Source organism: Phascolarctos cinereus, unplaced genomic scaffold, assembly GCF_003287225.1.
Source record: "Phascolarctos cinereus isolate Bilbo 61053 unplaced genomic scaffold, phaCin_HiC Scaffold_4;HRSCAF=312, whole genome shotgun sequence".
Taxonomy (NCBI): domain Eukaryota; kingdom Metazoa; phylum Chordata; class Mammalia; order Diprotodontia; family Phascolarctidae; genus Phascolarctos; species Phascolarctos cinereus.
This window is the reverse complement of record NW_027555847.1, coordinates 89,772,665-89,791,093: the sequence shown is the minus strand read 5'-3', so window position 1 is coordinate 89,791,093 and position 18,429 is coordinate 89,772,665. Positions and strand designations below refer to the sequence as shown.

The following is an 18,429-nucleotide window of genomic DNA, read 5'->3' as shown; positions in this document are numbered from 1 at the left end:
TCTCCATCTGGTAAGTTGCTCCTTCCTTCCCACTTTCCCGTCGAAAAGAAAGATTTCTAAATTCAACTGACTGTGTATATTACTCCCTCCTCCATCCTAGTTTGGATCAAATCCCAGCCTTGCTCTGCAGTACGTGTATGGCTTTGGGCAAGTCATCTCCCTCCCTGGGCCTCAGTTTCACCATCTGAAAACTGAGGAGCCAGACTGGATGATCGCTAAGGTCCCTTCCAGCTCTAAATGAACCTCATTATTCTTCTGTCTACCTTAGGCTCAACAAAGGTCCCTTCAAAAATGGGGCTGGACTAGAGCAGGTGTCCTAGCCCATGTGAGGCCTAGCCAGGGCCTCTGACCCTCCAACCTCTATAGAACTGGGTACAATGAGAACATAAGATTTACCCCCTCATCCACCCACGTGAAAGCCTCTCAAATACCCAGTGTCTCAGATATTCTATGACCTGTTTATTCTTCTTCCCTCTAACCTGTTTAGCTCTTCCTACATTTGAAGCCAGGGGAAATATGGGAATGTGGCATATCCCCTCTAACCTGGGGCGCAGAGCTAATTACATAGAAATGAACCTCCCCTTGGATAAGAGATACCCCAGATCTTTAACAACCATTTTTTAAAATTTCCATGATCAGGAATGGATGTAAATACTTAAACTCATCACACACTTTCCCACCTTCTGAGACAGAAGAAACAAAGTAGAACCTTCTCAGAATGACTCAGGGTTGCCATCACTGCCATTACCACCACCACCACCGCCGCCACCACTACCACAACCCACATTCCTATGGTACAAGGTGGTTTTTTTTTTTAATATTAAGTGTCTATTATGTGCAAGGCATTGGGGATACAGAAACAAAATGGTCTCTGCCCTCAGGGAGCTTACATTCTACTAGTGGCTGAGATATAACATACACAGATAAGTAAATGTAAGGTAACTGGAAGGAGAGAACACTAAAGCCCGGGTAGGAAAAGACAGGTTTCCTGTAAGAGGCAGTACCTCAGTTAAACCTTAAAGAAAGCAAGGCTCTTATGAGGTAGAAGTGAAGAAGAAGTACACTTTCTGGGCATTCAGGACAACCTGGACAAAGGCAAGGAGATAGAAGAGAGAATGCTGAGTTTGGGGAGCAAGCAGACCAGTTTGGCTGGAACATAGAGGGCATGAAGGGGAGTAATGGGAAATAAATAAGAAAAGGTAGGCTGTAATCAGATTGTGAAAGGCTTTAAGAGTCAATTTGAGGAGTTTGTATTTTATCCTCAAGGAAAGCCCATGAAAAATCTTGAATAGGGGAGTAACATGGTTGTTGCCCAATCATCTCAGTCACATCTGACTCTTCATGACCCCATTCGGGGTTTCCTTGGCAAAGATACTAGATTGGTTTGCCATTTCCTTCTCTAGCTCATTTTACAGATAAGGAAACTGAGGTAAACACGGTCAAGTGACTTGCCTGGGGTCACACAGCTGGTGTCTGTGGTGGTTGTTGTTTGTCCTTCATTCTCTAAGAGGACTGTGACCTCAGGGAGGTGAAGTAAGCGTCTGAGGCCAAATGTGAACTCAGGAAGTTGTGTCTTCTCGACTCCTGGCCCCACGCTCTATCTTCTGAGCCACCTAACTGCCCAAGCGCCGAGGTTATTTTGATGCCAGAATTGTTGATGCTATTTGCTGGGATGTTCTGCTGGATTATTTTCTCTGATGCATTGCCACGTGCTGATTCTCTGTGGGTCTTCTGCTGCTCTCCCGATGCTTTTCTGCTATACAGAACTATACAGACTCTTTCCCTCTTGCATTTGCTAGTTCGAGCTCCAATTCTACATCTCTGGGAGAAATCAATTATGGCCTCTGAACAGAGGTAGTGTCAACCTGGGTCCAGATCCTGGCAAAGCCACTTTGTGACTGTGGGCAAGCAACTTCACACCTGTGTGCCTCAGTCTTCATCTGTAAGACGGAGGGACCATTTGTTCCATTCTCTTTACTTATACATCCAGCCACAAATGGGTGTCAGCTAGGTGGTATAGTGGATATGATGAGGATGGGATCTAGACCCCAAAAAGCCTACAAGGTGCTTTGAGGGAGAGAATGTTAAGTATTATTCTTCCCATTTTATAAATGTGGAAATAAAAGCTCAAGGAGAAGGGACTTGCCCAGGGTCACACATCTAGAAAGTAGAAAAGCCCAGCTGGGCCTCCCCTAGTCTCCTGACTCTCCAGAGCTCACTCTGCTGCATCATGACGCACGCCTTTGGGATGTTACCGAGTCAGACGTTCAAGCTCACATGCTCATGGGCTCTAATCATGACACCCTGCTGCCTGGACAGATGGGGATCCCTCTAAACCCTCTAGGCATGATCCCTGAGCTCTCTAATCACTGTCCCCCACCCAAGGCCCAAGAATGGTACACTAGGAAAAGCATCAGAGTAGGAGACACAGTACTTGGGTTTGAAGCCCAGCTCTACAGCTTACTATGCGTGACCTTGGGCAAATCACTCATACGTCCAATTGTGGGAATTTGAGCTTGTGTGGCCAATCATGGGATTCATTATTTGCATTCATTGGGACCTAGCTGTACCTACCCTGAGCTTCAGTTTCTTTAACCATAACATGAGGTTTACCTAGACAAGCTCTGACGTCTCTTCCATTGCTAAATCTTAAGAACAGGGTCTATTTGAGGGCAGAGCTGGGAGAGCGGTCTGGAGCCAGAATCAGGATTATGTACTCCCAGAACTGTGTGAAAACGCTCAGCCTCCAATCCAGCCCCTTTCCTGGCTCTGAAGAGAGAGAGAGAAAGAAACAGAGAGAGGCAGAGATATAGATACAGGGGACAGGGAGAGAGAGAGAAAGAGAGAGAGAGAGAGAGAGAGAGAGAGAGAGAGAGAGAGAGAGAGAGAGAGAGAGAGAGAGAGAGAGAGTGTGTGTGTGTGTGTGTGTGTGTGTGTGTGTGTGTGTGTGTGTGTGTGTGTGTGTGTGTGTGAGAGAGAGAGCACCTGAGAATCAATCTCAGCTGGGGATCTTCTTCATACCAGCATTCTAGGGGCAGAGGAAGAAGACCCAAGGCAGAGATGCCCAGGACCTGCAGATCCCTGAAGGCTTTGCACCCAAGAGAGAACAGGGGTTCCCTCCTCCACCCGGCACCCCATGAAAGGGCAGGGCCTCTCTTCCCAACTCCCTCATCTCTCATTCTGTTCCACATCCTTCTCCAGGGACACATCATAAAATAAAAAATGCCCAGTGGAAAGTACCCTCTCCCCTCCCTCATCATTTCCATGTGCTGAAATCCTTCTCAGTGCCTTGCACGTAGTAAACACTTAATAAAGAAATGTTTGTTGAGTTAATTTGAATTCCTTCAAGGCTCAGCTCAGATGACCTTCCCCTCTGTGAAGCCTCCCTTGACCCTACACACACACATACACCACAGATACACATACCACACACACACACTGCACATGCACACACGCACACGCACACAGACATACACACACAACACACATACACACACCCCCTCACATGTTCTGAACTCATTTGGCCTGGCTCTCTCCTTTGTAACCCATCACGTTCTCCCTTGCACGCCACTACTTCTCCGCGTCCGTGTCATCCCATACACCATACATATCTACCATAAGCTTCTCTAGGGCACAGACAGTGCTGTCTTCCCTCTGTGCATCACCTCTGTATGCAGCAGGCATTTATTAAATCTCTGTTGAATTGAACTGAGACCGAGCTCCTTTGTGGGGGGGGGGAGGACGACAATGGTTTTTTTCATCTCCACTGCTCTCACGGCAATCAGCACAGTCTCTACAAACAGTAAGGACTTAATCATTCCAATTCCTTAACAAACATATTTGTGCCTGCTATGCACAGATCCTGGTCTGAGGAACTGGAAGGAGAGAAAGCCTCTCAGACAGTCTGCATAAGAGGCAATCCCTGCCCTCAGTGAGCTCACTGGCTAGCATGGGGATAAAACACAAACACAGATAACTAAAATGCCCAGTATTACCCGATACATGCATTAGAAACATGCAAACTAGATGTTAGGGGAAGCCATAGAGGGACTGCTAGACTTGAAGTCAGAAAGGCCCGAGTTCAAATCCTGCTTCATAGACATACAGTGCACAGTGACACTGGGTAAATCACTTCAACTCTCTCAGCCTCAGTTTCCTCACTGGTAAAATGGGGATAATAATAGCACCCAAGTGGGTTGTGAGGATCAGATGAAATCATACACGTAAAAGAGCACTTTAAAGGGCTATATAAATGCTAGCTAGGATTATTATTTGGGCAGCTGGGTGGCTCAATGGATACAGCACTGGGCCTGGAGTCAGGAAGACCTGAGCTCAAATCCAGTCTCAGACATTAACTAGATGTGTGTCTCTGGGCAAGTCATTTAACCTTTGTTTGCCTTAATCCAAACCATTCCAGTATCTTTGCCAAGAAAATCCCATGGACAGTATTGGTGTGCTATGGCCCACAGGGTCACAAAGTCAGACATGACTGAACAACATTATTATTAGGTGAGGTTTTCTGTACACCCCATCACTACTACCACCTAACAGCTGCTGGGGCCACTAGGGATCCGTGTGTGGGGTGTGTGTGTGTGTGTGTGTGTGTGTGTGTGTGTGTGTGTGTGTGTGGTATGTGTGCACATCCCTGTCTCTCTGTCTCTGTCTTTCTGTCTCTCTCTTCCCCCCTCCCTGACCCCTAGAAGGCCGAGAAAGACCGAACAGGTCAAGGTCCAAGCCCTTCTCCCTGTTCAAAGGGCCGAGGTTCTGCTGTTATCTCTGGTCAGGCTGCTGCTGGGCTTTCTCTGGTCCCTGTGATTCCTTCTAATAATCTCCTGATACCTAGTCTGCAAAAGACAGGGCTGGGTTTCTAGTTTCCCTGGGGCTGCCAAAGGCACTGCCACGTCCCAACCACCCAAGCTGCCTTTCTCACCCTCACATGCAAGTCCTCTCGATTCTTCCTCCATCCTCTCCTCTCTCCTCCCTCATCACCTCTTACTTGCACTACTGCAGGAGACTCCTAACTGGTGCCCATCCTGTGCCCCCCCTCACTAGACCTGCCCCTTTAGCCCAGCAATGGCATCAGATCTCATGTCTAAACACCACTGTAGGGGCAGCTAGGTGGCACAATGGGTAGAGCACCGGCCCTGGATTCAGGAGGACCTGAGTTCAAATCCAGCCTCAGACACATAATACTCACTAGCTGTGTGACCCTGGCCAAGTCACTTAACCCCACTGCCTAACCAAAACAAAAACAAAAACTAAACACCACGGTGAGAGTGATTATTCATTATTATAGGGCATGAAGGTCTGTAAAATGCTTTTACATTTTACCTCATTTGAACATCAATGACGACCCTGGGAGGCAGGTGCTGTTATTATCTCCATTTTACAGATGAAGAAACCAAGGTAGAGAGAGGTTAGGTAACCTGCTCAGGGTCACAATGCTAGTAAGTGTCTCTGAAGCAGAATTTAAATTCAGCTCCTTCTGGCTCCAAGTTCAAGCTCTATTCATGAGACCAAAATGTCATTCTTTCACACGCACCCCCCCCACAACTCTCTGCTCACGAACACCCATTCCTTCATCTGATTCTCAATAACAACCCTATGAAGGTGAAAATCTAAGCAATATTATTCCCATTTCACAGAGGAGAAAACTGAGGACCAGTCATAGAGCTAGAAAATGCTTGAGCCAGGATTCAAACTCAGGTGCTCTGACACCAAGCCTAAGTGCTCTTTTCCTAACACGTGAGCCTTCCCACTCCACCCAAGCAATCTTTCAAATGCACTGCCTTCACTGCAGTGTTCCCCTGCAAAATCTCGATGAACAAATGATCTATGCCTTTAGCTGATAATCACCAGCCCCCACTTCCAGACGAAGAAGGTAAGGCTCCAGGAGATATGGTGTTCTATCCAAAGTCACACAGGTAAGGAGTATTGCAACTGGTAACTGAGCCAATAAATCCAACTGGGGAAACATTTGCTAAGTGCCTACTACGGTCAAAGCACTGTGATTGGTACTTCGGAGAGATAAAGAAATAGCTAGGACACAGATGAACTCTGAATCCCACAAATCATCAGCAATACATCAAATGTCCCTTGGGGACAAATGGCGGGATGGCTGAATCTACTGGAACATTGCTGTGCATAAGAGAAGACAAAAATGAGACACGCAGGGCAGGGACATGCAGGGAGATCTGTAAAAACAGATGAACAAGGAAATCGGGAGAAGCTAGCCAGCATCAGACCCAATGACTGCCATGGACAAGGGAAAGGGAAAGGTCAGCCACGGAAAGACGAACTCTAAAAGCTACGGATGGTCCAGGAGATCAAATACCGAAACCCACATCCCTCCTCTTTGCTGAGAGGCAGGGGGCTCCTCGGGCAGAATGTCATCTATGTGGTCAGTAAGTCACCCACGTCACCCAAGCAAGCTTGGAATCTGACTGGTTTATGCTTTGTGACAAGGGAGGGTCCAAGGAAGGCGAGGCACAGAAGTGACGGTGATGTAATAACAGAAGACACCAAAAATATTAAAGTGAAATTAAAAGATATACAGGGCTTTAAAAAAAAAACCACAAGGGACAGAATTAGCCACTAGAAGGCATCAGACAACAGATGGGGGATGGATAAGGGATCCAGACTGAGATACTACTAGCTGTGTGACCCTGTTTGCCTCAGTTTCCTAATCTGTAAAATGAGCTGGAAAAGGAAATGGCAAACCACTCCAGTATCTTTGCCAAGAAAATCCCAAATGAGGTCACAAAGAGACAGAAACAAATGAAACAAATGAACAACAAAGGAATAATGGTCCCTTGGTAGCTGGGAAGCTGGGCCAGGATCAGAGGGGCGTGGGAACAGCTTATTTCGCATCTAGCCCTCAAAGTCACCAATATCATGGAAAGAACCCGGGCCCAGCAGGAGGGAGACCTGTGTCTGAAGCGAAGACTGGGTGACCTTGGGCAAGTCACTTCCCATTGGGGGAGAATTCATTTCTTCATCTGTAAAACGAAACAGTTGGGACAGATGATCTCTAAAGCCCTTCCAACTCTGACATTCCATGGTTCTGTGATTTCACAACATGAGGAAAGAGATTCATGTCTTCCAGGACCTTGGGAGCCTAAACCAGTCCCTGTCTGCATCCCAGCCCTCCCAATTCCTCTCTCTGCCCCACCTCCCCCTCCCCACACAGGAGGCAGTGCCAGCTGGCTATGCCAATAACCCAGTTCTGAGCCCTGCCCACCTCCCTCAACCAGATGTGCTGGCTCCCACCAGGCCCTCCAGCTGTGGGCCCTGCCTTTCCTAGTCCAGCTGTGCTGGCTGCAACGAGTTCCAATTGCCCCAGAGGGACCTGGAAGGATGACAATCTCCTACACCAGTGACTCGCCTACCATCAATTAACAAGCATTTGTTAAGCCCCCTACTATGTGCTAGGCACTGGGGCTGCAAAGACAAAGAATGAGACAAAACCTGTTCTCCAGCAGTTGTGTTATCTCTGGGAGAAACAGTACATACAGGAGAAATATAACGAAAATAAATACAGAGAAATGCAAAACAGCTAAAGACAAGTTTGTTTGGGAGGGAGGGGATCAGGAAAAGCTTCACGGAGAAGATGAGGCTGGGGCTGGCTTTGCCTTCCACCCCACTAGCTAAAGGGGGCAGAAATCTTGGCCTTCTTGCTGGAGGGCCCTCCCCCACCCCACCCCACCCACCGCCCAGGGTCTCCCTGTATGCCCCACACTGCAGTTAGCTCTCTCGACCCAGGATCTCAACAGTAACAGAAGCACTGAAGGGCAGGCTTAGGAAGACCATGCCCTCTATCCCCATCAAAGACATCCCTGGGACACCAAGCTCCCCAAAGGCGTGTCCTCCAAACCCCTTCTGGCCTCTGTCTATGTGTCCAAGCAAGGCTCAGTCTCAAGGAAGAACAAATTCCCCATCTCACCCCTGTAACTCCCCCACTGGGAAATACTAGGTGGAGCACACAATCACAAGCTGTAAGAGTCATTCAGTATCATCTAAGTCATTTTACAGAGGGGGAAAACTGAGTCCCAGAATGTGTAAGAGAGTAGCAGAACCAAATTTCGAGCCCAAGTCCTCTGACTCCAAATCCAGAGTCCTGTCCACTCCATCAAGCTGACTGAAAGGATCCAGAGCTGGGACAATCTAGCCATGAGCCTAGAAAGGCTTAGAGGGGGCAGAATCCTATCTTCAAGCACCAGAAGGTGGTCCCTGGGCAAGAGGAAATCAGTCTGTTCTATTCAGCCTCTGAGGGCCAAAGAGCCCTGAAAGCATGTTAAGAGAGGGAGATTTTGATCTGCCATAAGAGAGAACCTACTAAAAACCAGAGCATTGTAAATGCCAAATGGGCTGCCCTGGCAATGGTCTTCAGGCAAAAGCTAGGCGACCTCTCGTCAGAGCCACTCTAGTGAATTCCAGGCCAGAGAAAAGTGGGACCAGGGGCCCCAGCCCTCAATCCCTCACAACTCTGAAATCCTTAGCTTCTATGACACAGAGTCAACTCCCTCATTTTACATTAGAGAGAAAAGCAGCACAAAAGGGTCGAGGATTCACAGCCAAAGTCATGCAGGTGGCAAGTGTGAGCGGCAAGATTTGAATCTATCTTCTGACTCCAAACCCCATCTCCTGTCCACTCCATCTCCCCTCCACACTCCTGAGAGGCTCAGCACCTGCATCCTATTCTACCTTTCTGTTCTGTTCCAAGCCCATCCTTTAAAAACCCAATTCAAAAGCTGCCTCCTCCAGGAAGCTCTGCACAATTTCCCCCTTGGTATGAACCCTCTCAGATCCTACACAGTCTCTCTAGTGCACCGTGTTATATTTCAAATGCCGAGTCTTCTTGTAGGTATCTTCTCTCCCCCTCATCGGCTGATTCCAATGCCTGGGACACTCGCCTTCCTCATCTCTGCCTCCTGGTTTCTGTGGCTTCCTTCAAGTCCCAGCTAAAACCCCATCATTTACAGGAGGCCTTTCTCAAGTCTTCATTCTAGTGCCTTCCTCCTGATGGGTATTTCCTATTTATCCTGGATATAATTTGTTTGTGCTCAGCTGTTCATATGCAGTCTCCCCCATTAGACTGTAAGCTCCTCAAAGACAGGGATGGTCTTTTGCCTCTTTTTATATCCCTACCATTTAGCAAAGTACCTGGCATACAGTAGGTGTTTAATAAATGTTTCATGACTGACTGATTAAATCTCAAGCTCCCAAAAAGCAAAGACTATGTCTTCTCTAAACTGTATAACTTCACTCCAAAAGCCCAACATAAAATACTACTTATAGACCGGAAGAGGGAAGGTAGGTGGTGCAGTGGTTAGGGCACTGGACCTGGAGTCAGGAAGACTCATCTTCCTGAGTTCAAATGTGACCTCAGACACTTACTAGCTGAGCGACCCTGGGCAAGTCACTTAACTCTGTTTACCTCAGTTTCCTCATCTGTAAAATAAGCTGGAAGGAGAAATGACAAACCATTCCAGTATCTTTGCCAAGAAAACCCCAAATGGGGTCATGAAGAGTCAGACACAACCAAACAGACTGGAAACTCCTTGAGGGCAGACTCCTTTTCATATCAATCTTTGCATTCCCACCACTAGTTAATGCTGGAAGGCCTTCCTATTTTGAGCACTTCATTTTAGAAGAATTACTGAAGAACAGTTATGACTGTTGGGGGTGGGAAGGTGTTATGCATCACAAAAGCCCTATGTCTTTGGGGAAGGGAAGAAGTAATTTCAAAGGTTTAGGAAAGACCTCTCCCAAGCAGAACCCTAATCATCAGCCAGGATGTCTATAATGCCACCCCGACAGTTTGACAACAAAGAAACTCCTTCAAGACCCCTGCCCCCAAATCCTATGGTCAATGGTTTCCTGGTGCTGCCAAAGCCTCCTGGGTCCACCCCAACCCCTCCCTAAGAGGAGATGTGGGACTGGGAGCTCACTCCTAAAACCAGCCTAGCCCACCTCAGAGCTCACAGAGCCCAGCTCCCAGGTCACTGCATAGTAGGGGCAGCCCCTAAGGCAGGACAGAGTCAGGAGAGAGAAGTTGAACTCTTTGAGTCTAACACTTTCTTCATGGTAACCCCTCACCCCAAGGATAAATCAATACTTCCTCCCAGGCCAATCACCACTCCTCCTAGTTCCTGGACCCTTCTAACCCTGTCCCAAATCACTCCCCACTTTTTCTTCTATGTACCCCTCTCCCCAAGGGTAGCCTAGGAATAGGGGTAATTAGCCTTCGCTAGTTGGAGTGGGCTCTTAGGTGTAGGATTCCCCCTTGCAAGAGGTATAAGAGAGATCCTGGGTCAGTCCTGGACAGCTGAGCCCACTGACTTTGGGGTTCTGAAATATACACATATAAGTATATATTGATAAAGAGGCAACAAGGACTCACATTCTAAGGCCAGGCACTTACAAGCAATGCAACCTTTGAACAAATCACTGCCTCCGAGCCTGCGTCCTCATCCGCAAAGTAGAAGAATAGCCATACTACCCATCTCGAAGGTTTGTTGTGAGGAAAACACATTGTAAACTTTATATAGAAATATAGAAAATTATGATGACAATAATAATAATTCCTTTAAGTTAAAACTGTTTCCTGATAAAATGCACATCTCCATTGCAATAGATAACAGTATCTTTAGAGCTAAAAAAAAAAGGATTTTAGAGACAACCTAATCCAACCTCCTCAATTTACAGAAAAGAAAACTTAGGCCCAGGAAGGGAAGTGTGGTATGGTGGAAAGCACTTATCTCAAGTCAAAAGATCTGGATTAAAATCCAGGTCACACTTACAACCTGTGTGACCTTGGGCAAGTCACTAAATACACACAAATCTAACCCAGCTGATTTCCTGCCAGTCATTTAAAGCCAACTCAATGTCATCTCCTCCAGGAAGCCTTCCTTGATTAGCCCAGGTGGTAAGGACCTTTCCCTCAAACCTCCCATGAGGCTTTGTGCCCAGTGACGTGGGAGAGACAGGAGGCAGACAGCACAAGGGATAGACTGGACAGAGGCTCCCACTCCCTTGCCTCCATCCCATCTCTGGGTGGCTGGAAGGTCTCCAGTTCCTGCTAAGGGATTCTGACAAGCCGCCTCCTCAAGTCCTTGATTACTAAGATCACCTGGCCTGTGTCTGACCACAATCTTCACCAGTGTTTGATTGTCCTGATACTACCCCAAGCTAGAGCCTGGGCGGGGGCCAACAATTTGCTGAGCTTGCTGTTCCAGCTTCATGAACGGCCTCCTGGGGGTCCTCTATCATTCAGGCCCTGCAGAATTCAGTACCAGAGCTGAACACTCACTCTCTCTTTCTCTCTCTCTCTTTCACACTCACACACACACCCCTCCCATACAGATAGATGCACATGCAGGACCCACAGGGGGTCTGGGATAGAGAAGCCAACTTCCTCAAGACTCCTTCCTCCAAATCCTACGGTCAATGGTTTCCTGGTGCTGCCAAAGCCCCCTGGGTCCACCCCAACCCCTCCCTAAGAGGAGATGTGGGACTGGGAGCTCACTCCTAAAGCCAGCCTAGCCCATCCCAGAGGTCACAGAGCCTAGCTCCCAGGTCATTGCATAGTAGGGGCAGCCCCTAAGGCAGGGCAGAGCCAGGAGAGAGGAATTTCACCCTCTGAAGCCAACACTTTCTCCATGGTAGCCCCAGAATTTGACTTCTCTCACCCCAGGGATAAATCAACACTTCCTCCCAGACCAATCACCCACTCCTAGCTCCTGGACCCTCCTAACCCTGTCCCAGATCACTCCCCCCACTTTTTCTTCTATGTACCCCTTTTCCCAAGGGTAGCCTAGGAATAGGGGTAAACAGCCTGGGCTAGTTGGAGTGGGGAAGTGTATATAGGGGATTTCTCCAAGCCCCCGCACCATCTGGAGCCTCAGTGAAAACAGAATAGTTACTAAGAGAGATGATGGAGGTTTGGGGTTGGGAGTCAGTTGGAGCTGGGGTAAACAGCAGTGGGATAGCCTACTGGGGGTGAACTGGGGACACTTGAGGGTCAGGTTTAATGGGACTGAGAGCCCAGAGGAGTAGATGGGAGTGGGGCTGGCAGCCAGTTCCTGTTTGGCAATTGGCAGGGAGGTGAATTTGAGGTAGAGGTTTGGAGAAGCAAAAACCTGGGATTTAGATTGAAGGTATTTAGATTGAAGATGGAACAGAGACCAGATCTTGGCAGTCCTCTCTACTGCTTAAGTGAGGAGTTTGGGGAGAAGGAGGAAGGGGGGCCAGAGAGAATTTGGTGGTCTGACAGGAACGGACTGGACTCTGATGAGGCGGGGAGGGGGGGGGGAAGAGAGAGAGAGAGAGTGTGTGTGTATGTGTTTATGGCTAGTCGAGAGATAAGTACCCTCTTACTATTTGGGAGGTTTGGGACACGGAGGAAGGACAGGTTACTGGGGTGTCCTAGTTGTCTTTCCATTTGGAGAATCTGGAGGAGGGTGAGGATGAAGGGCTAGGGAACTGGCTTTAACTGGAAGGGAGAAGGGCTAGTCCCAATTACCCTGGGACCTTTGGGAATGGGGTAGGGATAAGGTATAGGGGAGGTAGACTGCTCACCTATCTATTAGTCTGGAGTTAAGGTTGGGTCCTTGCTGGGGCTGTGGGGATTTCTGTGATGGGGTCAAGATTTCAGAGTGGGGAGGTTGGCTCAGGCTCTAAGACAGGGGTTGGGGTGTTATGCTGGGATGGGGGTGTTGGGGTGGCAGAGAGGGTTGGCATGGGATGCTAGCTTGGGCTCTGACAAGGAGCTGTATATAGGTTGGGGGCTGGGGGGAGCTGGGGGATGGGAGCGGGGTCCCCACTGCCCTCCTACCATTTTGCCGCCAGCGCTGGGGGCTCACAGGGCCCAGCTGGATCCTCCTCCTCCCGCCCCCGGCACCCAGGGCCGGGCCGCTCCATGAAGCGCCGCGCTGGGGGGGCCCTCGGGGACAGGGACACAGACCTGTACCTGGACCTCCGGCCTCCTCGCTGCCCGGGCCCCCGGGGCCGCCCCCCAGCTCAGCGCCTGGGGCATGGCCCCCCCGGCTGGGGGAGGGGATGGAGAAGAGGGGGAGGGGAAGAGGCTGGAGCCAGAGATCCGGGGCGGGGGGGATGCAGGGAGGCTCAGAGCCCCGCGCCGGGACCCGCACTCATCCCGGCTGGGCGGCGCAGCAGCGGGAGCCGCGAGCGGAGGCCGGAGATGGATGCGCGGCCGGCGGAGAGATGCAGGCAGCCGGGGCCGCGCGCGGAGTCCGAGCCTCTGCGGTGGTGGTGGCGGCGGCGGCGGCAGCGGCAGCGGCTGAAGCCTCCCCGGCCCCGAGCCCCGGATTGGAGGCTCCGCATCAGATGGGGCGGCCGTCTGGACGTTTAAAGGGACAGGCCACCTTTTCCGCCGGCTCCGCGGGGCGCGCAGTGAGTCGGGAACGGGGGAGTGGGGAGGGGAGGACACGCGTGGCGCACTCAGCCCACGCCCACCCGCTCCCGCCCCACGCTCTCGGGAATGGGGAGATGGAGGCTGGGGAATCTCAAAGACCTGGTCACCTGGCTGGACACATACGCCCCGGGGGCGAGTGACGGGTGGTGTCCAGAAGGAGGACCAGGAATCTGCGGGGAGGGGGTGGGGTTGGAAGGGAACGGAGGTCATATGACCCATCCTCCACCTCCCGTTCAGAGGAGCATCTGAGTAGCTTTGTGACCTTGGGCAAGTCCCTTCCCCCCACGGGGCCTCAGTTTCCTCCTTTGCAAAATGAAGGGGTCGGACTCACGTCTCCTTCCAGTTCTGACATTGTGTGAAACCCATGAAGTGTGTTTAATCTCCAATCCCATGCCTGACCAGCTGCTGGGAAGTTCCTTCTAGGTCTAACCTTTTCTTGCCTCTCTGGAACTTCATTCCTTCAAAGGCCAGCTCCAGACGGCATTGCCAGGCCCTACGTCCCACCTCCCATTTCCCTCAAAGCTCCCTCCTTCCCTTGTCCGCCTCCAAGCCTTTACAGACAAGAACTCCCCATTGCAACCTTGGATTACAGTTCGGACTTTTGTTCTCATTCGTGTGTGTGTGTGTGTGTGTGTGTGTGTGTGTGTGTGTGTGTGTGCGCGCGCGCGCGTGTATGTACCGTCTCCCAAGCAGATGAGGTGTTCCCTTCCAACTGGGAAATTTCTGTCTTTAATCTGCTGTGGGGTGGGGTGGGTTTGGGGCGGGGCACAGACAGAAACGTGCACACAAGAAGGGTGTACTCTGCGGAGGTTTGCTTACTGGTCCTGATGCTCCTTGCCTAGTACACTTACCACAGACCCTGATCGGCTTTAACAAGCCAGGGGAACACGTCAATCATCAGACACAGATTGAGTCAATGTAGAGGAAAGAACCTGGGGGATCTTGGACAAGTCCTTTCCCTTTTCTCCGTTTATTTGTAAAATGAGGGGGAGGGGATTCTCACAAATCCCTAACAGCTCTGACATTCATTTTACAAGGGAGCAGACTGAGATCCAGGGAGGGGAAGGGACGTGCCCATAGTCCCAAAGCTAATAAGAGGCTCTTTTCTGAAGTCCTTCCATATTTCATGGCTCTATAACCCATTCATACACTAGGGTATTTTCACTACGGGAAAACCCTTAAGACAAAAGAATGAAGCTCTAATAGTTGGATTTCAAGAATTAGTAAGCAGGTGGGAAAGACATTTCAGAAATAGGGTAGTAGCCTCCCTTCCTACAAATAAGAGCAATCCTGGAGGTAATTTTCATTCTTCTCCCCTTCTCGATCATCTTCTTCCATTGGGTGGCTGGTACTCCTCCATGACCTGCCTGGATCTGGCATCTGAACTCCTGTCCCATGTGCCCAAATGCCTGGTGGACAGTTTTGAACTGGGTGATCCACAGCACTTCAAAGCCACCGTGCCCCAAATAAGACTCAATGTCCCAAATTGCCCCAAAGCCACCCCTTTTTTGAACTTCCCAAAGGTGTCACCATTCTTGCAGTCACCCAATCTCAAAAGCTGTGTCATCAGTGACTCCTCACTCTCAGCCCTCGTATCCAATCAGCTGCCAAATCTTGTCATTTCTACCTTCACAATATTTCTATGGTACAAGTCCCCTTCTCTCCACCCACACAGCCACTACCCTAATTTGGGCCATCATCTCCTCTCAACTGAGTTATTGCCATAGCTTTTTATTGCAATAGTTTCCCCACCTCAAGTCTCGTCATATCCTAATTCATCCTCCACACAGCTGCTAAAGTGATTTTCCTAAAATATAGGTCACTCCCCTACTCAATAAACTCCAGTGGCTCCCTATTACCTCTAGGATCAAATATAAACTCTGGCATTTTAAAAGCCCTTCATAAGCTGCCCCCAACCTACCTTTGTAGACTTATTACACATTTATAATACTTATTATGCATCCCTTTTATGAACTTTTTGGTCCAGTAAATCTGTCTTCTCACTGTGTCTCCTGGAGGGTACTCCATTTCCCAATCTCTGTGCCTTTGCATTGGCCATCCCCCATGCTTAGAACACATTCTTCCTTCATTTCTGCCTCTTAGAATCCCTACTGTCTTTCAAGAGTCACCTTAAATGCCACCTTCTCCATGAAGCCATTACCCAGCTGCTAGCACTCAGCCCACCAATATATCTACACACACACACACACACACACACGTTTCCCCCAACTCAGTGGAAGCTACTAAAGAACAGGGACTGTTTCATTTTCATCTTTGTATCCCCAGCATATGGTAAGTACTTAGTAAATGCTTTTTGACTGGTACAGTAGCCACTGATAGATCCCACCCCCCTTTAACACAAATACCACATATCCTCGGTGTCCTCACAACCACAAATGTATCTGTTCTGTGGGCATGTCACATATGGAGTCCATGAAGGAACCCGTGTGTGTAATACACGCCTCACTACAGAGCCGGTGCCATATAACTGGGCTGTTCATTAGGGCCCTGTGCCTGCTCAGTCTCAAAGAAGAAAGTCATGAAGACCCCAGAGAACAGGAGGGATGCTGAAATCTACAGACAGAGCCAGAAAGACAGATGGTGCCCTGAGTGCTGAGTCTGAATTAACACATTTGGGTCTGGTTACCTCAGTACTTAGCACAGTGCCCGAGAGGATGGCATTCCAGATTCAGAGAAAACGGTTTCCTAGCAATAGGTTGTTCCCTAGTCCTAGACACAGGTTGGCTTCTCATCTGGATCCCAGGGTGAGTCCTGAGCCTGGGACAGGGGATGAGCCTGAACCCTGGTCACAGACTGGGCCCTTATCTCACCAGTGAATTCAAGAAAGAATGAATTCAGTTAGAGGTTAGTAAAAATAAGATGAATTTCCACCCTCCATCCCAGCTAAGGACCCTAGAACTGAAGATCTCAAAGGTCCTTCCCACCTCTAAATCTCCGATCCTTGTAACTTCCTGATGAGGTGAGAGTCAGAGAAATAGGGATAATTAAAAATAAAATAATTATAAATGATCTATAGAGGCCTGGGGAGGAGGCAGAGAGGAGGGAAGGCCCTGGGCAATGCAAGGAGAAGAGTCCTTTGACTCTTATGTGAGGGACAACATTTAGACTGGTTTCCCCATCCAGAGCCCGGGTAGAAGGGGAGCGCCTGAAGGGAAGCTCTGTCTTAAAGACAATCAGTGGCGACCTGGACAAGAGGGACCCTTCACTGGGGTCAAACTTAGCTCTTCCTGTTCATACACCACCTAACACTTTTCCAAAACTTTCCCATTCTATTGGGTCCTCATGGCACCCCATTTGACAGAAGAGTAAACTGCGGCTTAGAGGGAGAGGTGACTTGCCCTTGGTCACCACAGAGACTTAGTGGCAGACCTGGAGCTGAAAGTCTAGTCTCCTGACTCCCCGGCCTGGGCTCTTTTCCAGGCAGCCTCTCTAATCTCCTCCTCTCTATTCCTCTTCCATTCCCCCTCAGTCCCTCCTTGCTGCCAGCCAGCTGCATGCAGGGGGGTGGGGAGGAGATGACAGAGGTTTCCAAAGAGGCCATGCAGAATATTGCTGGCTGGGGGGGAGGGGGGAGAACCGCCTGACTCTAGAGAAAGCCAAAGAGCTCTCCTCTATGCCCCCCCAACGGCCTGACACACCCTGGCCTGTCCCCAACCTCCCACTGCCCCCAAACTAAAGGGGGGGAGGGTGGAGAGAGGATAGTGTAATAAAAGGACCCATTTCTTCCAGCTGGGAGGAAGGGAGTGGGGAGAATAATGCTGATTTTTGGCATCACCAGACCTGTCCAGAGCCAAAGGAAGCCAGAGGAACAGGGAAAGTTAAGCTGGCCGTGGAGGGACTGGGAGGCCTAAGGGGACTTGGGGGAGAAAGGAAGAGATGCACACTGGACCATCAAACCCACTGCCCTCCACCCCCACCTCCAAGCTGTCCTGTTCCAATAAATCAACCATAGGGACAGCTAGGTGGTGCAGTGGATAGAGTGTTAGACCAGGAGACGGAAAGACCTGAATTCAAATCCTTATTAGTTGTGTGACCCTGGCAAGTCACTTTACTTCTGTTTGCCTCAGTTTCCCCAACTATAAAAATGAGGACAATAACAGCACCTACCTCCCAGGGTTATTGTGAAGATTGAGATGACATTTGTAAAGCACTACTAGGCACAGCACCGGTCACATAGTAAGTGCTATATAAATGCTTACTCCCTTCCCTTCCCCTTCCCCATTGCCCTCAGCGAGCTCCCTGGGAGATGCAAGCCCAGGCTAGACTGGAACCTTTTCATTGGCAAAGGCCAGGGAGGCCAAGCCAGGACCTTACAGAGGGCGTACATGGGCAGCGTGACTGGGCGTCTCTGGAAGCGGAGACCTAGAGCACGAGCACTGGCTAAAGGGAGCTGGGACTGTCAGCCAGCAGCTCCAACCGTAGCCTCCCCAGGCTCAGCCTCTTCCAGCTCGGAATCAGGAGGATTTTCTGGCCTGCTGCTGCTCCCTAGAGGTTAATGCGAACAGAGCTTGGTTCAGGGAAGAAGAAAGGAGGAGGCTGACTCAGGGAAAGAGGAATCCAAGGCAGGCCAGGGGCCCAAGTCTCTCTTTTTCCTTCCTCCTCCTTCTTTTCCTATTCCTTGCCTCCCCCCAACCCCTCCCATCACCTTTGTTCCAGGCCTATGCCCACACTCAGTTATCCGCATAGGTTGGAATCCCAGCATCCAGAAGGCTGTACTGCCTATGACAGGCACTCAGCAAATGCTTGTCAAAATCATTTGAATTGGGTGTGTTAAAGTCCCTCTCTCCCCTCAGGGCCCGAATCACATCCAGCCTCCTATCTGAAGCCTTCCCGGATCTGTGCCCTCCCTACCCCAAACCAAAGGGGTTTAGATCTCCCTCAAACCTCCACAGCCCCCAGCCTTTGAACATCCGTGACTCTTTCTGGAATCCTCGTTACTTCCACTCGACTGTAGTCCGCTTTCGGGCAGGGAC

The 18,429-nt window shown here is 49.8% G+C and overlaps 1 protein-coding gene across 1 annotated transcript in view; it reads right to left on the bottom strand.

Moving 5' to 3' along the window:
- ZBTB47 (zinc finger and BTB domain containing 47) overlaps positions 1-13,296 on the bottom strand; it is a 52,574-nt gene extending 39,278 nt beyond the window's left edge. The window contains exon 1 of the mRNA XM_020999179.2: positions 12,836-13,296. Coding sequence (XP_020854838.1) covers positions 12,836-12,838 — 3 coding nt within the window. The 5' untranslated portion in view covers positions 12,839-13,296. The remainder of the gene's footprint in view (positions 1-12,835) is intronic.
- Between the last annotated feature and the right edge of the window lie 5,133 nt (positions 13,297-18,429).